General features: G+C 34.0%; 4 protein-coding genes across 4 annotated transcripts; 2 read left to right on the top strand and 2 right to left on the bottom strand.

Moving 5' to 3' along the window:
- Positions 1–756: 756 nt before the first annotated feature.
- On the bottom strand, positions 757–2,661 carry LOC127243543 (protein KNATM). Its single transcript, XM_051263630.1, has 4 exons — positions 2,448–2,661; positions 2,230–2,358; positions 2,005–2,151; positions 757–880 (listed from the first exon to the last, which is right to left on the bottom strand). Exons 1-4 carry the CDS (start codon positions 2,613–2,615, stop codon positions 833–835), a joined length of 492 nt encoding a protein of 163 aa, XP_051119587.1. The 5' UTR covers positions 2,616–2,661; the 3' UTR covers positions 757–832.
- A 1,155-nt stretch (positions 2,662–3,816) lies between these two features.
- On the bottom strand, positions 3,817–7,104 carry LOC127243615 (dihydropyrimidine dehydrogenase (NADP(+)), chloroplastic). The gene is made up of 7 exons (XM_051263714.1): positions 6,546–7,104; positions 5,560–5,823; positions 5,288–5,458; positions 4,918–5,030; positions 4,644–4,830; positions 4,445–4,554; positions 3,817–4,200 (listed from the first exon to the last, which is right to left on the bottom strand). Exons 1-7 carry the CDS (start codon positions 6,813–6,815, stop codon positions 4,044–4,046), a joined length of 1,272 nt encoding a protein of 423 aa, XP_051119671.1. The 5' UTR covers positions 6,816–7,104; the 3' UTR covers positions 3,817–4,043.
- A 905-nt stretch (positions 7,105–8,009) lies between these two features.
- Positions 8,010–12,336, top strand: LOC127243178 (potassium channel SKOR-like). Its single transcript, XM_051263067.1, has 13 exons — positions 8,010–8,319; positions 8,427–8,651; positions 9,043–9,106; positions 9,193–9,532; positions 9,621–9,916; positions 9,995–10,075; positions 10,151–10,249; positions 10,327–10,527; positions 10,617–10,805; positions 10,878–10,953; positions 11,061–11,355; positions 11,425–11,546; positions 11,970–12,336. Exons 1-13 carry the CDS (start codon positions 8,078–8,080, stop codon positions 12,233–12,235), a joined length of 2,496 nt encoding a protein of 831 aa, XP_051119024.1. The 5' UTR covers positions 8,010–8,077; the 3' UTR covers positions 12,236–12,336.
- A 345-nt stretch (positions 12,337–12,681) lies between these two features.
- Positions 12,682–14,698, top strand: LOC127243668 (uncharacterized). The gene is made up of 4 exons (XM_051263799.1): positions 12,682–13,025; positions 13,133–13,215; positions 14,287–14,342; positions 14,479–14,698. The coding sequence occupies exons 1-4, from the start codon at positions 12,854–12,856 to the stop codon at positions 14,555–14,557; spliced, it is 390 nt and encodes a 129-aa protein (XP_051119756.1). The 5' UTR covers positions 12,682–12,853; the 3' UTR covers positions 14,558–14,698.
- Positions 14,699–15,703: the final 1,005 nt, after the last annotated feature.

Below are 15,703 nucleotides of genomic sequence, written 5' to 3'. Positions count from 1 at the left end.
TTTTTAGAAAAAAAATTTGGATGAATAGTAAAAATCTTCGCAAATCCTTCAAACAAACACATCCTAAGACATTTGACCGAAAGAGTATTATACTCCCTCCGTCCCAAAATTAAATATCTATTTGTTTTTGCATGTAATTTTAGAAATATTAGTATTATATTGGATATAGTATGAATAAAGTTAAAATGACTAAAATAACTTTAGTATGTGTAATATAAAGGTAATGATATTTGTGTAATATATCGTAAGTTGTAAGGATATGTGTAATGTTAGGTAGATAATACAATTACTAAAAAAAATAAAATATTTTATTATGGAATAGACTAAAATAGAAAAATAATACTTAGGAGGAGGGAGTATTTAAAATGGATCAGCACTTCACACTGCAGGTTCTAGCAAATATTGATTTAAATTTAATGTTTTTAAATATACAAAATTAATCTATTTGGCGGAAAAATTACCATATGGCTAATTCGTGTAGGGTAAATAGAAATAGTACGGTTGCAGAGGAATTTTCAGTAATTGCAAATTAGATATATAATTATTTTTAAATGAATATTATTTAAAATATTAAAATGATAAAAACATCATTATATTTATCCTTTAAAACTACGTGGTTACTTCAATTAATTATCTTTTTAAAGTCTCATCTAATTGATAAATTATTAGATTTTAATTACTGTTATTAACTAAAAAGGCATTAATCACCAATAGAGAGTGCATAACTAAGAAATGATTAAAGATCAAACATGGATTAATTTAATTTAATTTAATTTAATTATTTGCTTAAATTACAAAATCATATAGTAATATATAAATAGCTTCATAATCATCAATCTGCCTCTGAAACATTCTCTCTGATCATCAAACCTTCCATTTCCTACAAAATAAAATAAATAACATAACATAATCAACATATTATATACTTTCTCAATCAACCCAAAATATATGTAATATTGATGTCAATAAGTATAAATTTTAAAAATACTTGTAATGTGTAACAAAATTCATCACTTATTAAAAAGATGAAAAATGAATACTCCTTCCGTCGCATAGCAAAATATTCATTTTTCCATTTTAATCTGTCTCATAACAAAGTATTTATTTTTTTTACTTTTTAGTAATTGTATTATCTACCTAACATTACAAATACCCTTACAACTTATAATATATTACACAAATGCCATTAACTTTATATCACACAATACTAATAAGGTTATTTTAGTCATTTCTATTTTATTCATACTACATCTCAATGTAATACTAATATTTTAAAACCTCGTGCGAAAAACAAATGAATACATAGTTATGGGACGGATAGAGTAATTTTTTTTAAAAAAAAAAATCAGAAAATATTGAATTAATTACCTAAATTTTTACTATTTCAAAATTTCAACACCAATATAAAACTTCTATGTAAGCACAAAGAAGTGCTTGAACAAAAGAAAATTGCAAAATATTTTCTTTCGGATAGACGCATATATATGGTACTATATTTTATAAATATATGCTCAAAAATTTGGACACGTAGATTAAGAAAATTTATTATATTTTAGTAATTTTTGTATTTTTTTTAAGAAAAAAATTATAATTTTTATATGATTAGGAATATAATTTTTTTTATTAAAGTGGAATGAGGGTAAAAAAAATAGGTGGAATCATAGTGAAACTTGTGTAAATAAATAAAAAAAAAAATAGTGAATATAGATTTGGTAAAAAATATGTGGAGTCATAGTGAAATTTGTGTAAGTAGAAAGAAATAGTGAATATAGATTTAAAGCATGAAGATAATTTTTTACTAATGATATGAATATATTTTTAATAGATTGACTAAAATGGTAAAATAAACATATTTTTCAAAGATGAAAAGAGTATAGGTTAAAATAAACTTTGTGCAACAATATAATTTATTCCAATAAAATAAGAAATATTAAACATGGAAAATAATTAGTAGTGTATATATAATACAATACCCACATATACATATGTAATAATAATACTTACAGGAGAAATTGGGGTGGAGGGTGAGGAAGGGAGATCCTGGAGGAGGTCCTGGAGTTGGGAGTACATGTGATTGATGAACTCCATCGATTCTTGCTGCGGTTCTCGGATCACTTCCTTCACTTTTCTCAATGTCGTACAGTACGCTTCCTGCGGTTCTCTCCAATTGCACTACAGCTTATTATTATATATTCAAAAATTAAAATTAATAATATAATCGCGTCTTACCATGAACTGATCCAGCTCAGAACGACCGGCTGTGATTAACCCGAGATGACCTGGAAGCACCGGTGCCGTTGGATCATCGTCGTCGTCGTCGTCGTCGTCGTTGATCTTCTCCATGTTGCCTAAACACAACTGCACACACACATTAATTAATTACTAAATTGTAAGAAATTCATATGAAATTTATAAAAAAATAAATATTTAAATTAAATTGAGGGGACCTTCAAGCAATCCAAGTGGGATTTGACCAAAAGTCCAAACAAAGAATGGGAAGAAATCTCCTTCTTAATATTATCATCTTCATAATGATCATCATGGTTTCCATTAATGGAAATTCTTGAACTCTGCCCTATTTCCTCTTCTTCACAACTGCCTGCTTTTCTTTCCATTTATATCTCTCTCCTCAAAAGCCCCCGAAATAACACTTTGATGATCTGGTTGTTATAACCTAATGCAAACCCCAAAAATAGAAATTAATATTTTTTTAAAAAAAAAAAGAAAAAAAAGAAAAGGGTATATAAATAAATAAAAGAAAGACGTTAAAAAGAGACATTAAAGTGGTGATTGAGTGATGGATGCATGAGCATGGCAATGAGTTATTATATCAGTCAGAGATTTTTATTTTTTATTTTTTAAAATTTTGATTATATGCGTATGTATTTGTATGTATTGTAGGCTGATAGATGTAGTTATAATTTAGGGTTAGGGTTTGAAAGGAACATTTCAGGGTGTTTCTTGGAGAATGGGGAGCCATTTATTTTATTTTATTCATTCATTGTTGTTGGTACTGATCACTGATCAGAATATCTCCTCTCAATCACCACTTTTAACTGTTCCATTTGGACACATCGTGTTTGATCATATTATTATTTATTTATTTGTTACTACTGTATGTTACTACAGTAGTTGTCAATAATTCATAAATTCAATGGCCTTTGGACTTATTCTCCCCCACTTTATCACAATTCATTCACACTAAGTTTTGAAATTTTTGAAAACAATAAAAAAATTAAATATTTAATATAATATTTATTTTAAATATTAATATTGATGAATAATGTTAAAAAATTCAAATATATATATATATGTTGATAGAGCTCTAATCATGAGAGGAGGTGATTTAAATTTGAGTTTAGTAATACTGGAAATTTAATTTGAGAAAAAATATATATATTTAACTTGACTATTTTAAGGAAAAAACCAAAATCTAATGAATATTTTTTCACTTTTGTTATACTACTACTACAATTGATTGGATCTTCAATAACATTACATTGGTAATGGACCGGGTTCGAATCAGTTTCTCAAGACTCATGTCCCGCTTGGCTTTGGTGGACCCACAAAACCCAATAAATTTAATATTTTGACTCAAAACTCCCCGTTTTTCATAATTTTGAAATAATAAAATACTTAAATATTTAATATAATATTTTTTTTTAAAAAAAATAGACATTTTAATGTATTTTAGAATTTTGTTTGTTTGTAGATTTGATATTTGAGTTTCAATTCTTTAATAATAAAAAATTGAATCTGAATAATTAATAGATTGTTAACGTCATATTTTGAATATAAAATTAATATTTGTTAAGATGATCGCATATTATTATTATTATTATTAATTTATTTCACATCCATATACAAGGAAATGTTAACTCAAAAAAGTTTCGATGGGAACCAACGAAGAAGAAACACAGGACAGGATGAGTTATTATGACTACCCATGCCGCCTCCTATTCAGCAATTTATTCTTCGGAGATATTCAAAAACCAAATGTAACGAAGAAGATAGATAGATACACTTGACCTGTATGTATATTCTTAGTTCGAAACCATGCTCTCGGTTTCCTTCACGAACCCGTCGCCGGTCCAGTCTTTATCCGATGCCAACCCTTTCTTGATCGCCTTCCTTTTCGCAATCGCTTCTTGCTGCCGTTTCACCAAATCCGTGTGAGTCGTAAAGTACGTCAACGATGCCCTGGTAAGAAAGTGTATGCAACAGTCGATAAGAATTCGAATTATGCATATATTGGTCGACTTTATATTTAAATTTTTAGGTGAGATAGTCATTTAAAAGGGCATGGTCACCAATATATATTTATAATACTAATATATAATATTATATTATAATTCAGCATATATTGACTTGGCCGGATTAGCACAGGATCTGCGGCGTCATTTTAACAATACAAATATAACTAAGGTTGAAGGATCGAACATACCCTCGGAAATCATCGATCGTTGCGAAATTGTGCTTTCTCATGAAATCCTGCAGCTCGGAGCAAAGCTTCTTCACGAGACCATATCCGTGCATCATTACACCCGTGCAGACCTAATCCGAGGAACGACGATGTTTCCTAGTCTAAGAAATCGAGAATGTAATGTAATGAGGTTGTAATTATGTGTGTTTCTGAATCGAACCTGAACTGTATTTGCGCCTAAAAGGATGAACTCGGCGGCGTCGCCACCTGTCTCAACGCCTCCGATTGCGGACAGCGAGTAGTCTCTGTCGCCAAACTCTTGTTTCATCATCTTCGCAATGCTCATCACTTTTGCGAGCGCAATCGGGTGGACTGCCTTGGCAGAATACCCTCCCGGCGTCGAGTACCTACAAGAAAACGCGGTTTAAAGAAATAGTCGACTTATTTGAAGTTAGATAACGGTAGAGATTAACAAATAACCAAAAACGGCGTACCCTTCTACGCAGGGCTCGGGTCGCAACGTGTCGAGATTAATCCCCATGACACTCATGATTGTGTTGATTGCAGAAACACCTTCACATCCATTCTGCAGAGAAACTCTTGCTGGCTGTATAAACCCGAGAATTACGTAAGTCACGACTAGCGATGAATTCTCGATAAATTACATATAAAGAAGATCGTTTTCGTTCCAATTCGTAAAATCATGATGAAAAACGCAAAGAAAGACAAGAATTTAGTAACCCAATTCGACAAACCTACATTCAAACGAGCATAACAAAACCGAGTAGACGTATCGATTGGTTCTATACCTCTAATCGAGTCTTGTAACAGCGTAATGCAACGAAAGATTAATCAAATCGATACCTCTGTAATGTCCGTGATATTTGGCGTCATCTTAGCCCAAACCGGAACAGTCGCTTTTGCGTTGATCCATCCACACACTTCCTCCAACAATCCACAATCTTGCCCGACGGCAGCCCCCATTTTGCGCTCGGGCATACCATGGGGGCACGAGAAATTAATTTCGATAGCATCCTGTGTAAGTGCCACGACAAATTCCATCAATACTCGGAAAACAAGCAAACGATTCGATAAAAATTCCTCAACAAGAATAATCAATGGTGGCGTATTCTTACGATGCCAGTTTGCTCGACTCGATCGATGACTTCCTCCCACGCAGCCTTGCTGTACTCTTCCATGATCGAAGCAATAAGAATCCGGTCTGGATACTCTTCCTTCAGCTGCTTAAATTCCTTCAGCATTGTCTCTAGAGGCCGGTCGCTTATAAGCTCAATGTTCTCCCACCCTATGACCTGCCCTTTCGCCGAGCCATTCTCGCCGGCCTTCAATCTGGCGTACCGAGGAGTTACGTTGATGACTTTCGCGGCATCCAACGACACCTGCACCGAATGATTTTCGATCATGAGACTGATCTATCATCTTCATCAATACATCACAACTATAGTCTACAAGCATAGGTATTACATTTTGAAGAAATTTTAGAGATGCAGCAGAACAATAATAACAATTTAATCTAGCAGATATAATGAAATAGAAAGTACTTAATCTACATATCCGAATCGAAAGCGTGCCTCGCTCATAATCGAGGCAGCTCCTAACAAAATTATAATCAGAAATGAGACTCGCTCGTAGCAGAGTTAGAATTGAAATCAAGACTCAATTCAGAAGTAGAATTCTAGAAATCACGACAAAAGATCGAAAAAGATCAAATATAAACTTTATTAAAACTAAAAAGTAAATTTGACAAAAAAATATACTTTTAACATACTAATTGCAGGCCAATCTCAAAATGAGGATCAAGGGATTCGATAGAATCTAATAATACCAATATCTCATGAATTGAATCAAATTTTGGGGATGATTTTGGAAAGTTCTTGCGATTACCAAAACATATTTACATTCGATCCACCTCGATCAGCATAATTCTCAGAATCATTGACCTAATTCAGCTCAGTTCCGCAAATTTGATCATAATTTAAATGATATGGATAAAGTAACAGATAATCAAATATGGAAATCAAAACCCTAATTTATCATCCAAATTTATAATTCATTTCCAATTCCAAACAAAGCTTAAAATGGAATCCCCAAAATCCGTTACCGTTTTAGCGATGACGGCGCCCCAGCCTTCGTCGAAGGCGCGTTTCATGACTGTGTAATTCGTGCCCGGAGGACCCGATCCAATAACAAACGGGTTGGGCATCTTCAACCCGTTCACCATCACGCTAAGATCCGGATCCGGACTAGCCTGGGCTAACACTCTGAACCCGACCCGGGGTTTACTGACCAGAGAATTCCGCCAACGCCGCCGCGCCGCCGGGAACTCCGCCGCCGTGCTGCTGATCTGGTGAGCCAATCCGAGAGACGCCATAGCTGTAAAATCTGTGGCTCCTTTCGCCGCTGGCACTTGGAAGCTGGAACTGTTCTCCACAGGAGATGTCGGAAAGCGATAAATATGAATATCTGAAGAATCTGATTGAAATGAATTATTTTATTGCTCTGCAAGCTGGAATTAAAAATTTGTATTTCGGCGATATGGCGTGGATGAGTTGGACAAAATCGATCAATCAAACAATCTCAATCTGTTCTTATAAAAACAACGGAGAAATTGTGCGCTCTTCTGGCGTGGCGTTGAAGGAGATGACCTTTTTTTGGAAATTGCGATTTTGCCTCTTTTGAATATGCGAAATTATTAATAATTTCCGGTAATGTTTTTAAATATTAATAAAATACTGTTTTTATATCGATTTTCAGTGTAATTTGCTGTGAGTATAAATTAAAAATAGCATATTATAATTACGTCCGCTTAAAATCCTCAAAATATTTTTATAAATTTTATTTATTAATAAAATATTATTATTTTTTAATATATTATAAAAAAAAAAAGAACAAATGTATACATTTAGTTGGAACCTAAAAAAGAAAATAGTACTATTTTTATTTTAATTATTTTTATAATTTGTTTGTGATATAACTTTTTATGACAACAATTGATGTGCCTACTGATTAAATCATAATCATTTTCTAATATATTTTGAGTTTGGTTATATTTTTTTGTCAAGACTAATAATCACTTCTTGGCCCAGCTAATTAAGCCCATAAGCTCCGTGGTCAAACTTCAACCGTTGTGAACTTGGGACTGTATAATTTATAGGGCTTCATAAAATAATAATTATAATAATAATAATAAAATTCAGTCACACTCTTAATTTTAATTTTTTCCAGTAAAGATAACTTTTTTTCAATAGAGATACAGTAGTAAGATTCTAAAATTGGAAGTGCTGTCGTGTCGTTAGAACAGAATCCAAAGCCATTCGAATATTGCCACATGCTTTTAAATCTCTGTCTTTTTAAATTCCTTTACTATTGAATACACAAATACATTTTTTATTTTTTTTAATAATTAAAACATCAAACTAAATAGTAATAATTTGTTTTTATTAAAAATATTAAAATAAAATATTTATAAAAAAATAAGAGAAGTTCATGGGAACATGGAATAATTTCTATCACTTTTATCTTAAACATGATTCTCTTTACCATCACCACACAAATTAGCCGCAACTTGTTCATTCATCTTTGATTCTAACTACAAATCTGTTCTATTCTAAGCTTCTCATACACTAGAAAAAGATGCATACAAGTGATGCCAAAAGAAACAATTTCGACGGCGACGGCGACGACGATAACGATAACGAACAATTTCGGGTCGAGGATTTGCAAGACTCGACCCAATCATCGCCCTCATGGCGGAAAAAAATGCAGCCTTTTAGAGCCTTAAGAAGATACTATTCAGGGCAATACTCGTTTACGAGTAGAACTCAAAGAGGAAGTGGCCATAGTAGCCATGGATGCATCATTCATCCCGATACCGGGTAAGATAGGAATTAGAAGATTATATAATATGTAATTAATTAATTATTTATTTATTAATTTAAATTTTTAGGTGAAATGATCATTTAATACATTCAATTGAATGCAGATGGTATGTTTTATGGAGTCATTTTGTTCTTCTTTGGGCTGTCTACTCGTCGTTCTTCACCCCACTCGAATTCGCGTTCTTTCGAGGCCTCCCGGGGGATCTTCACCTTCTCGACATCGCCGGACAATTCACTTTTCTCATCGACATTTTCACAACCTTCTTTGTTGCATACAGAGATCCTCACTCTCACATCATGGTTTATAATCGAAACCTCGTCGCCCTCCGGTTCGCCTTCTTATCGATCTTTTTTATTCTTTATGTTTTTTCAATTAACTTGGGATATTAATTGTTAGCTGACTATTTAATACTTCCTTCGTTTGGCTCTAAGACTCTCATTTACCTTTTGCGTTATTGTACTTAACATTAAAAATATCCTTATATTTATATAATTTTTTACACAAATGTAATTATAATAACATTATAAGACACTAATATAAGTATTTTTGTCATTTTCCCTTGATTTGTACTACGTTTTTATATAATAATTAATATTTAAAGATCAATATGTAAAAAGTAAAAGAGACACTTAGAGTCGGACGAAAATAGTTAATAATGCGTAATTTTTAAAGTTTAAGTTTTTAAATGAGACAGTTATTCAATGCTAATGTTCTTGTAGCTATTTAAAATCGATGTTTGTCATCGATCTTCTCGGATGCATGCCGTGGGATGCCATATACAAGGTCGAGAGCTCGTCGTTCTACATCTCGATGAATTGAAATTCGCTGTTCTAATGAAACTAAGCTAGTTCTTTTTTTTGTTCGATAAGGCTTGCGGAAAGCGCGAATTGGTACGGTACATGCTGTGGATTCGACTAAGCCGAGCGATGAGGGTGACGGAATTTTTCGAGAAGTTGGAGAAGGACTTACGGATAAATTACCTGTTTACGAGGATCGTTAAGCTGTTCGTCGTTGAACTCTACTGCACGCACACGGCGGCATGTATCTTTTACTACCTCGCGACGACTCTTCCTCCGTCGAAGGAAGGCTACACATGGATAGGTAGCTTAAAGATGGGAGACTTTAGCTACACAAATTTCCGAGATATTGATCTATGGACACGGTACATAACCGCGCTTTACTTCGCTGTAGTTACGATGGCGACAGTCGGTAAGCTTCGATTCGACAAATTTCTTAGCTCGAACAACACTTCGTTCATTCGAGGACTAACGAACGATCGATCGATCGATCGATGCAGGTTACGGCGAAATCCACGCTGTCAATAGCCGGGAAATGATCTTCGTGATGATGTACGTTTCGCTCGACATGATTCTCGGAGCTTACTTGCTCGGAAACATGACGGCGCTGATCGTGAAAGGGTCGAGAACGGAGAGGTTCCGAGACAAAATGACGGAACTGATCAAATGCATGAATCGAAACAAGCTCGGGAAGCGAATGAGCAAGGAAGTCGAAGGCCATATTCGATTGCAGTTCGAAAGCAGCTACACTGATGCAGCTGCTCTTCAAGATCTTCCTCTTGCATTACGCGCCAAGGTTCGCGCTCTTCTCGACTCTCGATTTTCCCTTACACATTACGATCGCTTGACATCGATCCGTGTCTTTTTCTCGCAGATATCGACTAAACTCTACGAGCCGTACATTAGAGAGGTTCCTCTCTTCAAAAACTGCTCGAATGAGTTCGTCACGAAAGTCGTAAGACAGCCACCGTTTTTCGCTATAGTTTAGCTGTAATAACTTGCTGTTTTAAGGGTGTTCGTTTTCGAACAGGTGATCCGAGTGCACGAAGAGTTTTTTCTGCCTGAAGAAGTGATAGTAGAAGAAGGAAACATTAGCAATCAGCTTTACATTATCCTCGACGGCAAACTCGTAAGCTATCGATGCTCAATTTTCTTCGAAAAATTGAGTCTTTTGCTTGTATTTTAGCTGAAAATGTCGAACTGCAGGATGAAGTAAAGAAGAACACAGAGGAGACAGAGTCGAAAGATTCGATCGGCGATATTTCGGTTCTTTGCAGCATACCGGAGCCTCGTACAATCCGAGCTGTCGAACTATCGAAGCTTCTACGTATAGAGAAGGAAGATCTTATAGAGATCATCGATACACACTCATCGGACGGACGAGCAGTCATTAATAATCTACTTGAGGTAAGTTCAGTTGATGATCGTTTCTTTCGAAGAAAATTTGTCGAAAAGTTGCGAAATCGGGATTGATTTTTACAGGCTACTATTTGTAGGGGAAAGATTATAGCCTTAGGAAGAAGATTCTGGAGTCTGAGATTGCTCTGCAGATTGAGAAGAATGAATCTGAGATAGGCATGAGATTGAACTGTGCTGCAGACGACGGCGATCTTCGTCGACTGCGTCGATTAGTCGAAGCCGGAGCAGATCCTAACAAAATGGATTACAATGGCCAAACATCACTTGTAAATCATTCAAAAATTTCAATCATAAATCTCAATCATCTCTTGTCCTAATCCAAAACTTCTGTTTTTTAGCATAGAGCTGCAGCTAAAGGATATGAAGACATTGTTCAGTACCTTATAGACAAAAATGTGGATTTCAATGTCAAAGGTAATCCAAATCTGATTTCATTGTATATAAATAAATAAACGATATGTATCCCTTTAATCGCAATCTTTTAAATGAAATGGATTTAGATATGGCTATGGTTTTTGCAGATGATTTTGGAAAGACTCCACTTTTTGAAGCAATCAAGAATGGCCATGACAGCGTCGCATTGTTGCTGGTAAGCGCCGGCGCTTCGTTGTCCATTGACAGCGCGGGGAATTGTCTTTGCGAAGCTGTTGCGAAGAAGGATTTGGAGTTCTTGAAACGGCTTTTGGGTAATGGAATAAATCCAAACTCGAAAAACTATGACCTTAGAACACCGTTACACTTAGCTGCATCGGAGGGATTGTACGACGAGTGTGCTTCGCTTCTAGAAGCCGGCGCAAGCGTCACTGCTAGAGACAGGTATGCAATATCGAAGTAATCTTATAATAGGACAGTTCGGTTTCCTACATTGTTGTTTTTTTCGCACAGATGGGGAAGAACTCCGATAGATGAAGCTCGGATAGGCGGTAGCCATGTCCTAATGAAGCTACTTCAAGAAGCAACCCTTAAAGAAATGCAAGAACTATCTTATCGTCACGAAAGAGTTGAAGGTATATATATTTATACAACGGTTATTACTATACTGATTAATTATAATCATCACAGTGCTGATAGTGTCAGTTAATATATATTAAACAAAATATTATATATAGATCTAACCATACAAAATATATATTTATATTAACAAATACAATATATGAACTACAATAATTCATACAAACAGATTACGAAGTCTGCTAACATGACAAATATACAAAATAGAATTGCTAATAGGTACTATATTCTAGACAATATGAGTTGTACGTTCTATTTCTATTTTCATATGCTGTCTATAATATTTTCATGTGTTGATTGGTATAATGTTGATAAACTGTCAATTAACGTCCTCATAGAAGCGATATTTATATCTATATATACGTTTCATGCTTCAAGTTAACAATGCAATGTTCATGTAATATTTTTCGATACGACAGATAAATCATTATCAAGAAGAAAATGTATTGTCTACCCGGGATTTCCATGGGATCACAAAGAAAAACAAAACATGGGAGTTGTTCTATGGATTCCGGACACAATGGAAGAGCTTATAAAGATGGCGAATAAAGAGCTCGATTTTGACAATGGCTCGGTTATCCTATTGGAGAACGGTTGCCGAATTGTCGAACCAAGTACGATTTCGAATGAGCAAAAATTGTTCTTAGCAAATGGTGAACTTATGAAATGTGACAAGCCTCAATAAGTTGCTATAGGTAAAACAGCATTGCTAATGTAATCATATGATGATGTATGATTTTGATAACACGATTTAATAGCCTGTGATAACCACGACTTTTCTTTCAAGATGAAGAACCGCAATATTAGATAAATGAGGGCAAAATGGTAAAATGGCCCTTCGTTATATCATAAATGCTCGACCGCAATAGCTTGTGGTGAACACGACTTTCGTTCAAGTTGTAGAAATTGAAACCACGACTTCGGTATGTTAAATTAGTGAGGGCAAAATGGTAAAATGGCCCTTCGTTAAATCATCAATGCCCGACTGTTAGATTGTGGTAACATGACTTTACGACTTTCCTTTCAAGCGGTAGAACTGAAAACGCGACTTTGCCACGTTAAATGAGTGGAGGGCAAAATGGTAAAATGGCTTTCGTTAAATCATAAATGGCAGGATGAAGCTGCGAAGCTGGAACCCTATTTATTCAGCCTTAGCCTTACCTACCAAGCAAAGCAAAATTCAACGAGGAATCGCTTCGTGAATTCAGTGAAGCGCGTGCGAATCAAGCGATCTCTGGAAGAGGAGAAGTAATCGGAAGTTGCTGCGAGGTTTTGGAAGTGAAAATTGCCGAACCGGAGACTCATGGCGTTGCAATGGATGATACTGGCGTACGTGGTGGCAGCGGAGGCGGCGGTCGCGATTGCTCTGACTTTGCCGTCGCCGAAAGCGGTGAAATCTAGCATCGTGTCGCTCGTTTCGCTCGTTCTGCAGCCGTCGCTGTTTGTTGTACCTTTCTCGGCATTTCAGCTCCTAGGTGCGATTTTTTGTCTTCATTTTTTTCGGAATGGTTTGATTTAATCTGAGGTTTCAGCTGCTGTTGCTGTGATTTGATGATTTATTTCTGTTTTCGGTGCGAGGTAGATATATATTGGAAGAATGAGCATCGGCTGATGTGTACCGGGGAGATCTGTACTGCTGCGGAAAGGGATCGATATGAGAAATCGGTAATTATTGTTAATTTTCACCTATTGTGCTAATTATAGAGATATTTGGTTCACGTGGAAAACTGCTAGTAAAATTTATGATTAATAAATGAAAATTTATGATAGTTGATCACTCTTGCTATTGGTAACTCTTGTGGAGCTTCTACTATATCTGTACAAATTATATCAGTTAGGTACTTGTCATTGATATGATCCTTCTTTTGGAGTATCTTACGACTATTGAATTTGTTGTTAGGTAATCCTCAGTGTTGCTGATGCAACTGTCAATGCATTTTTTGTTTTTTGATTACGAACTGTCAGTGCATTTTTATATAATAATATGTAGTTTATTTATATTCTGTAAAAATGATAGTGCCACCATGATCAAGCATTGAAGCTTGTTTTTGTCAGAATGTGGTAATCCAATTATAATGCATTCATGCTTGCTTTTAGATGTTTTGGGAGCATATAATTCTTAGCTTTGAATTCTTCTAGAGCATGCATTTCTTTCCCGATTTCCCCTACCATTTTGTACCTCTTTGGTTTCATAAGTGTTATGCTATTGAAATTACACTTGCCTAATCCTAGGACCATAAACTTTGTTTCGGAAATGTTAGTTAAAGATTATAGAAAGTTGAAGTATCTTTTTGAAAATCACCTGCTGTTGATTCCTGTATCTGTTGGCTTGTCGCTTGCATAGTGCTCGAAACATCTGCACACTTATCACCTGAATTCGGAAACAAATTGTGATTAACCCGAGTTAGCTGGAAGCATTTGGGATGTGTATTTTGAAATCTGGAATGTAGAATTACAGAAGCTCTGTTTGATAGGCTTCTGAGTGATAAATATTTCCTTGCTCCTTGTAGCCATTGTTTTTGGCTTAAATTGAATGCTATATTCATGTTATATTTGCTCTAATCATTAACTAATTATTTATTATATTATATAACAACAGCATAAGAAGAGTTACATTTACATCTACATAAGAGAAAAAATAGTTCTCCCAAATACGATCACTTCAATTCTTTTCTTTGATTTTAACCAATTTGGCCGATGATATTCTTAATTCGCCAACATTTGGCAAAATTGCAGATCTACAAGGCTCAGAGGAACGTCGTCTTGTGCACTGCTGCGTGTCTTCTTTATTGGTAAAATACCTCCACACTTTGAACTAAGTCTTTCTTCTTCTCCCCCAATCCAATTCCCTCCAAATCAACTTAACGAAGTCAAGCTATATATATAGAGGTCGGTTTTCACATCCAATAATTTTGAACGTCGATTCAGGTGCATTTACCGCATCTGTAAGTACCACAGGGAGATTCAGCGCATGGAGGAACTCGAGAAGAGGTACAAGGATGAGTAGAGCTTCTCCTCTTCGGAAAACCAACTATATAGGCGGTGACAAGAGTGTTGTTTCTTCTTGTATTCTATGTACCTCTACTTTCAATCTTCTTCCCATCAATATGATCACATATATATATATACATATAGACACTTAACGCCATGCGCCTCATCTCTTGGCATAAAAGGTATCTCCCTTGATCCTAGTTTATTTGGTTTGGTTTGAGCTTTTATTTTATTTGAATTTTTGTTTAAATAGTATTTTGATTTAATATTTTGCTAGACAAAATTTTAATTTATTATTATTATTATTTTTTTTAAATTCGATAGATTGGTTCTGGTATTTACTAGTAAATACTACTGCTATATTTTATATTTAAAATAGAAAAAAAAAGAAAGAAAATGCTCATTCAGATTTTTGGTTTTTGTATTTTAGTTTTGATGTTTTATTTTATTTATTTATTTATTTTTTGGGGAATGTGATGCAATGTTTTTGTGATATTGTATAATTAAAAATTGAAAAGAATAAAATAAAAATCATGCAGTCTTGCACTGATTTTTTTCAGCACGATGGAAGCTCTCTACGGTGGGTGTGAGTAATATTGTGTGATGTTTTATTTTATTTTATTTTATTTTATGTATTATGAATGTTGAATGATTTGATATTTTTGAAAGAAAAAAATTTAATGACTAATATTTTTTTGGGAAAATTCCATAAATAAGTGTTTTTTTTTACAAATATTATAAATTTTTTACTATTTATTAATTTTTTTAAATAATATTAAATTAAATATTTATTTATTTATATCGGATTATAGAACTGAACCGATCAATTAGTTCAAAAAAAATTAATTAAAATTAGTGTGTTTTGTTGTTGGATTTTAATTTTAATTTTTGATTCTATAATCTAGTGTTTTTTTTATATCGATTTAAACGTATAATAATCTTTATTTTTCTAATTAAAAATTAACTTTATAAATAAAATATTTATTTATATATATATATCATATCAAATAATTATTTTAACTAAAAATTTTACATTAAGACACTTTATGTCTACCTCTACACACATCTATATTTATCCAATACACACATCTATATTTATCCAATACCTATGGAATGGGAGTTCGATAAGTTATAAGAATAACAATTCACATCTAGGCCGTGT

This window comes from Andrographis paniculata, unplaced genomic scaffold, assembly GCF_009805555.1.
Source record: "Andrographis paniculata isolate CXL003 unplaced genomic scaffold, ASM980555v1 Contig95END, whole genome shotgun sequence".
In the NCBI taxonomy this organism is placed as follows: Eukaryota; Viridiplantae; Streptophyta; class Magnoliopsida; order Lamiales; family Acanthaceae; genus Andrographis; species Andrographis paniculata.
The sequence above is the reverse complement of the archived record's forward strand: the minus strand, read 5'-3'. Positions and strand labels throughout refer to the sequence as shown.

What these genes read in the sequence shown, in the direction of transcription:
- LOC127243543 (XM_051263630.1), bottom strand. Translation starts at nt 2,615, where the DNA reads ATGGAAAGAAAAGCAGGCAGTTGTGAAGAAGAGGAAATAGGGCAGAGT. An exon ending in CCCACTTGGATTGCTTGAAG is followed by an intron (nt 2,359 to 2,447) that starts GTCCCCTCAATT and finishes GTGTGTGTGCAG; the next exon opens with TTGTGTTTAGGCAACATGGA. An exon ending in CCTCCACCCCAATTTCTCCT is followed by an intron (nt 881 to 2,004) that starts GTAAGTATTATT and finishes TTTATTTTGTAG; the next exon opens with GAAATGGAAGGTTTGATGAT.
- LOC127243615 (XM_051263714.1), bottom strand. Translation starts at nt 6,815, where the DNA reads ATGGCGTCTCTCGGATTGGCTCACCAGATCAGCAGCACGGCGGCGGAG. An exon ending in GCGCCGTCATCGCTAAAACG is followed by an intron (nt 5,824 to 6,545) that starts GTAACGGATTTT and finishes CATTCGGTGCAG; the next exon opens with GTGTCGTTGGATGCCGCGAA. An exon ending in ACGATCGATGATTTCCGAGG is followed by an intron (nt 4,201 to 4,444) that starts GTATGTTCGATC and finishes CTTTCTTACCAG; the next exon opens with GGCATCGTTGACGTACTTTA.
- LOC127243178 (XM_051263067.1), top strand. Translation starts at nt 8,078, where the DNA reads ATGCATACAAGTGATGCCAAAAGAAACAATTTCGACGGCGACGGCGAC. An exon ending in CGAAACCTCGTCGCCCTCCG is followed by an intron (nt 8,652 to 9,042) that starts GTTCGCCTTCTT and finishes ATGTTCTTGTAG; the next exon opens with CTATTTAAAATCGATGTTTG. An exon ending in ATGAGTTCGTCACGAAAGTC is followed by an intron (nt 10,076 to 10,150) that starts GTAAGACAGCCA and finishes GTTTTCGAACAG; the next exon opens with GTGATCCGAGTGCACGAAGA.
- LOC127243668 (XM_051263799.1), top strand. Translation starts at nt 12,854, where the DNA reads ATGGCGTTGCAATGGATGATACTGGCGTACGTGGTGGCAGCGGAGGCG. An exon ending in CTCGGCATTTCAGCTCCTAG is followed by an intron (nt 13,026 to 13,132) that starts GTGCGATTTTTT and finishes GGTGCGAGGTAG; the next exon opens with ATATATATTGGAAGAATGAG. An exon ending in GCTGCGTGTCTTCTTTATTG is followed by an intron (nt 14,343 to 14,478) that starts GTAAAATACCTC and finishes ACGTCGATTCAG; the next exon opens with GTGCATTTACCGCATCTGTA.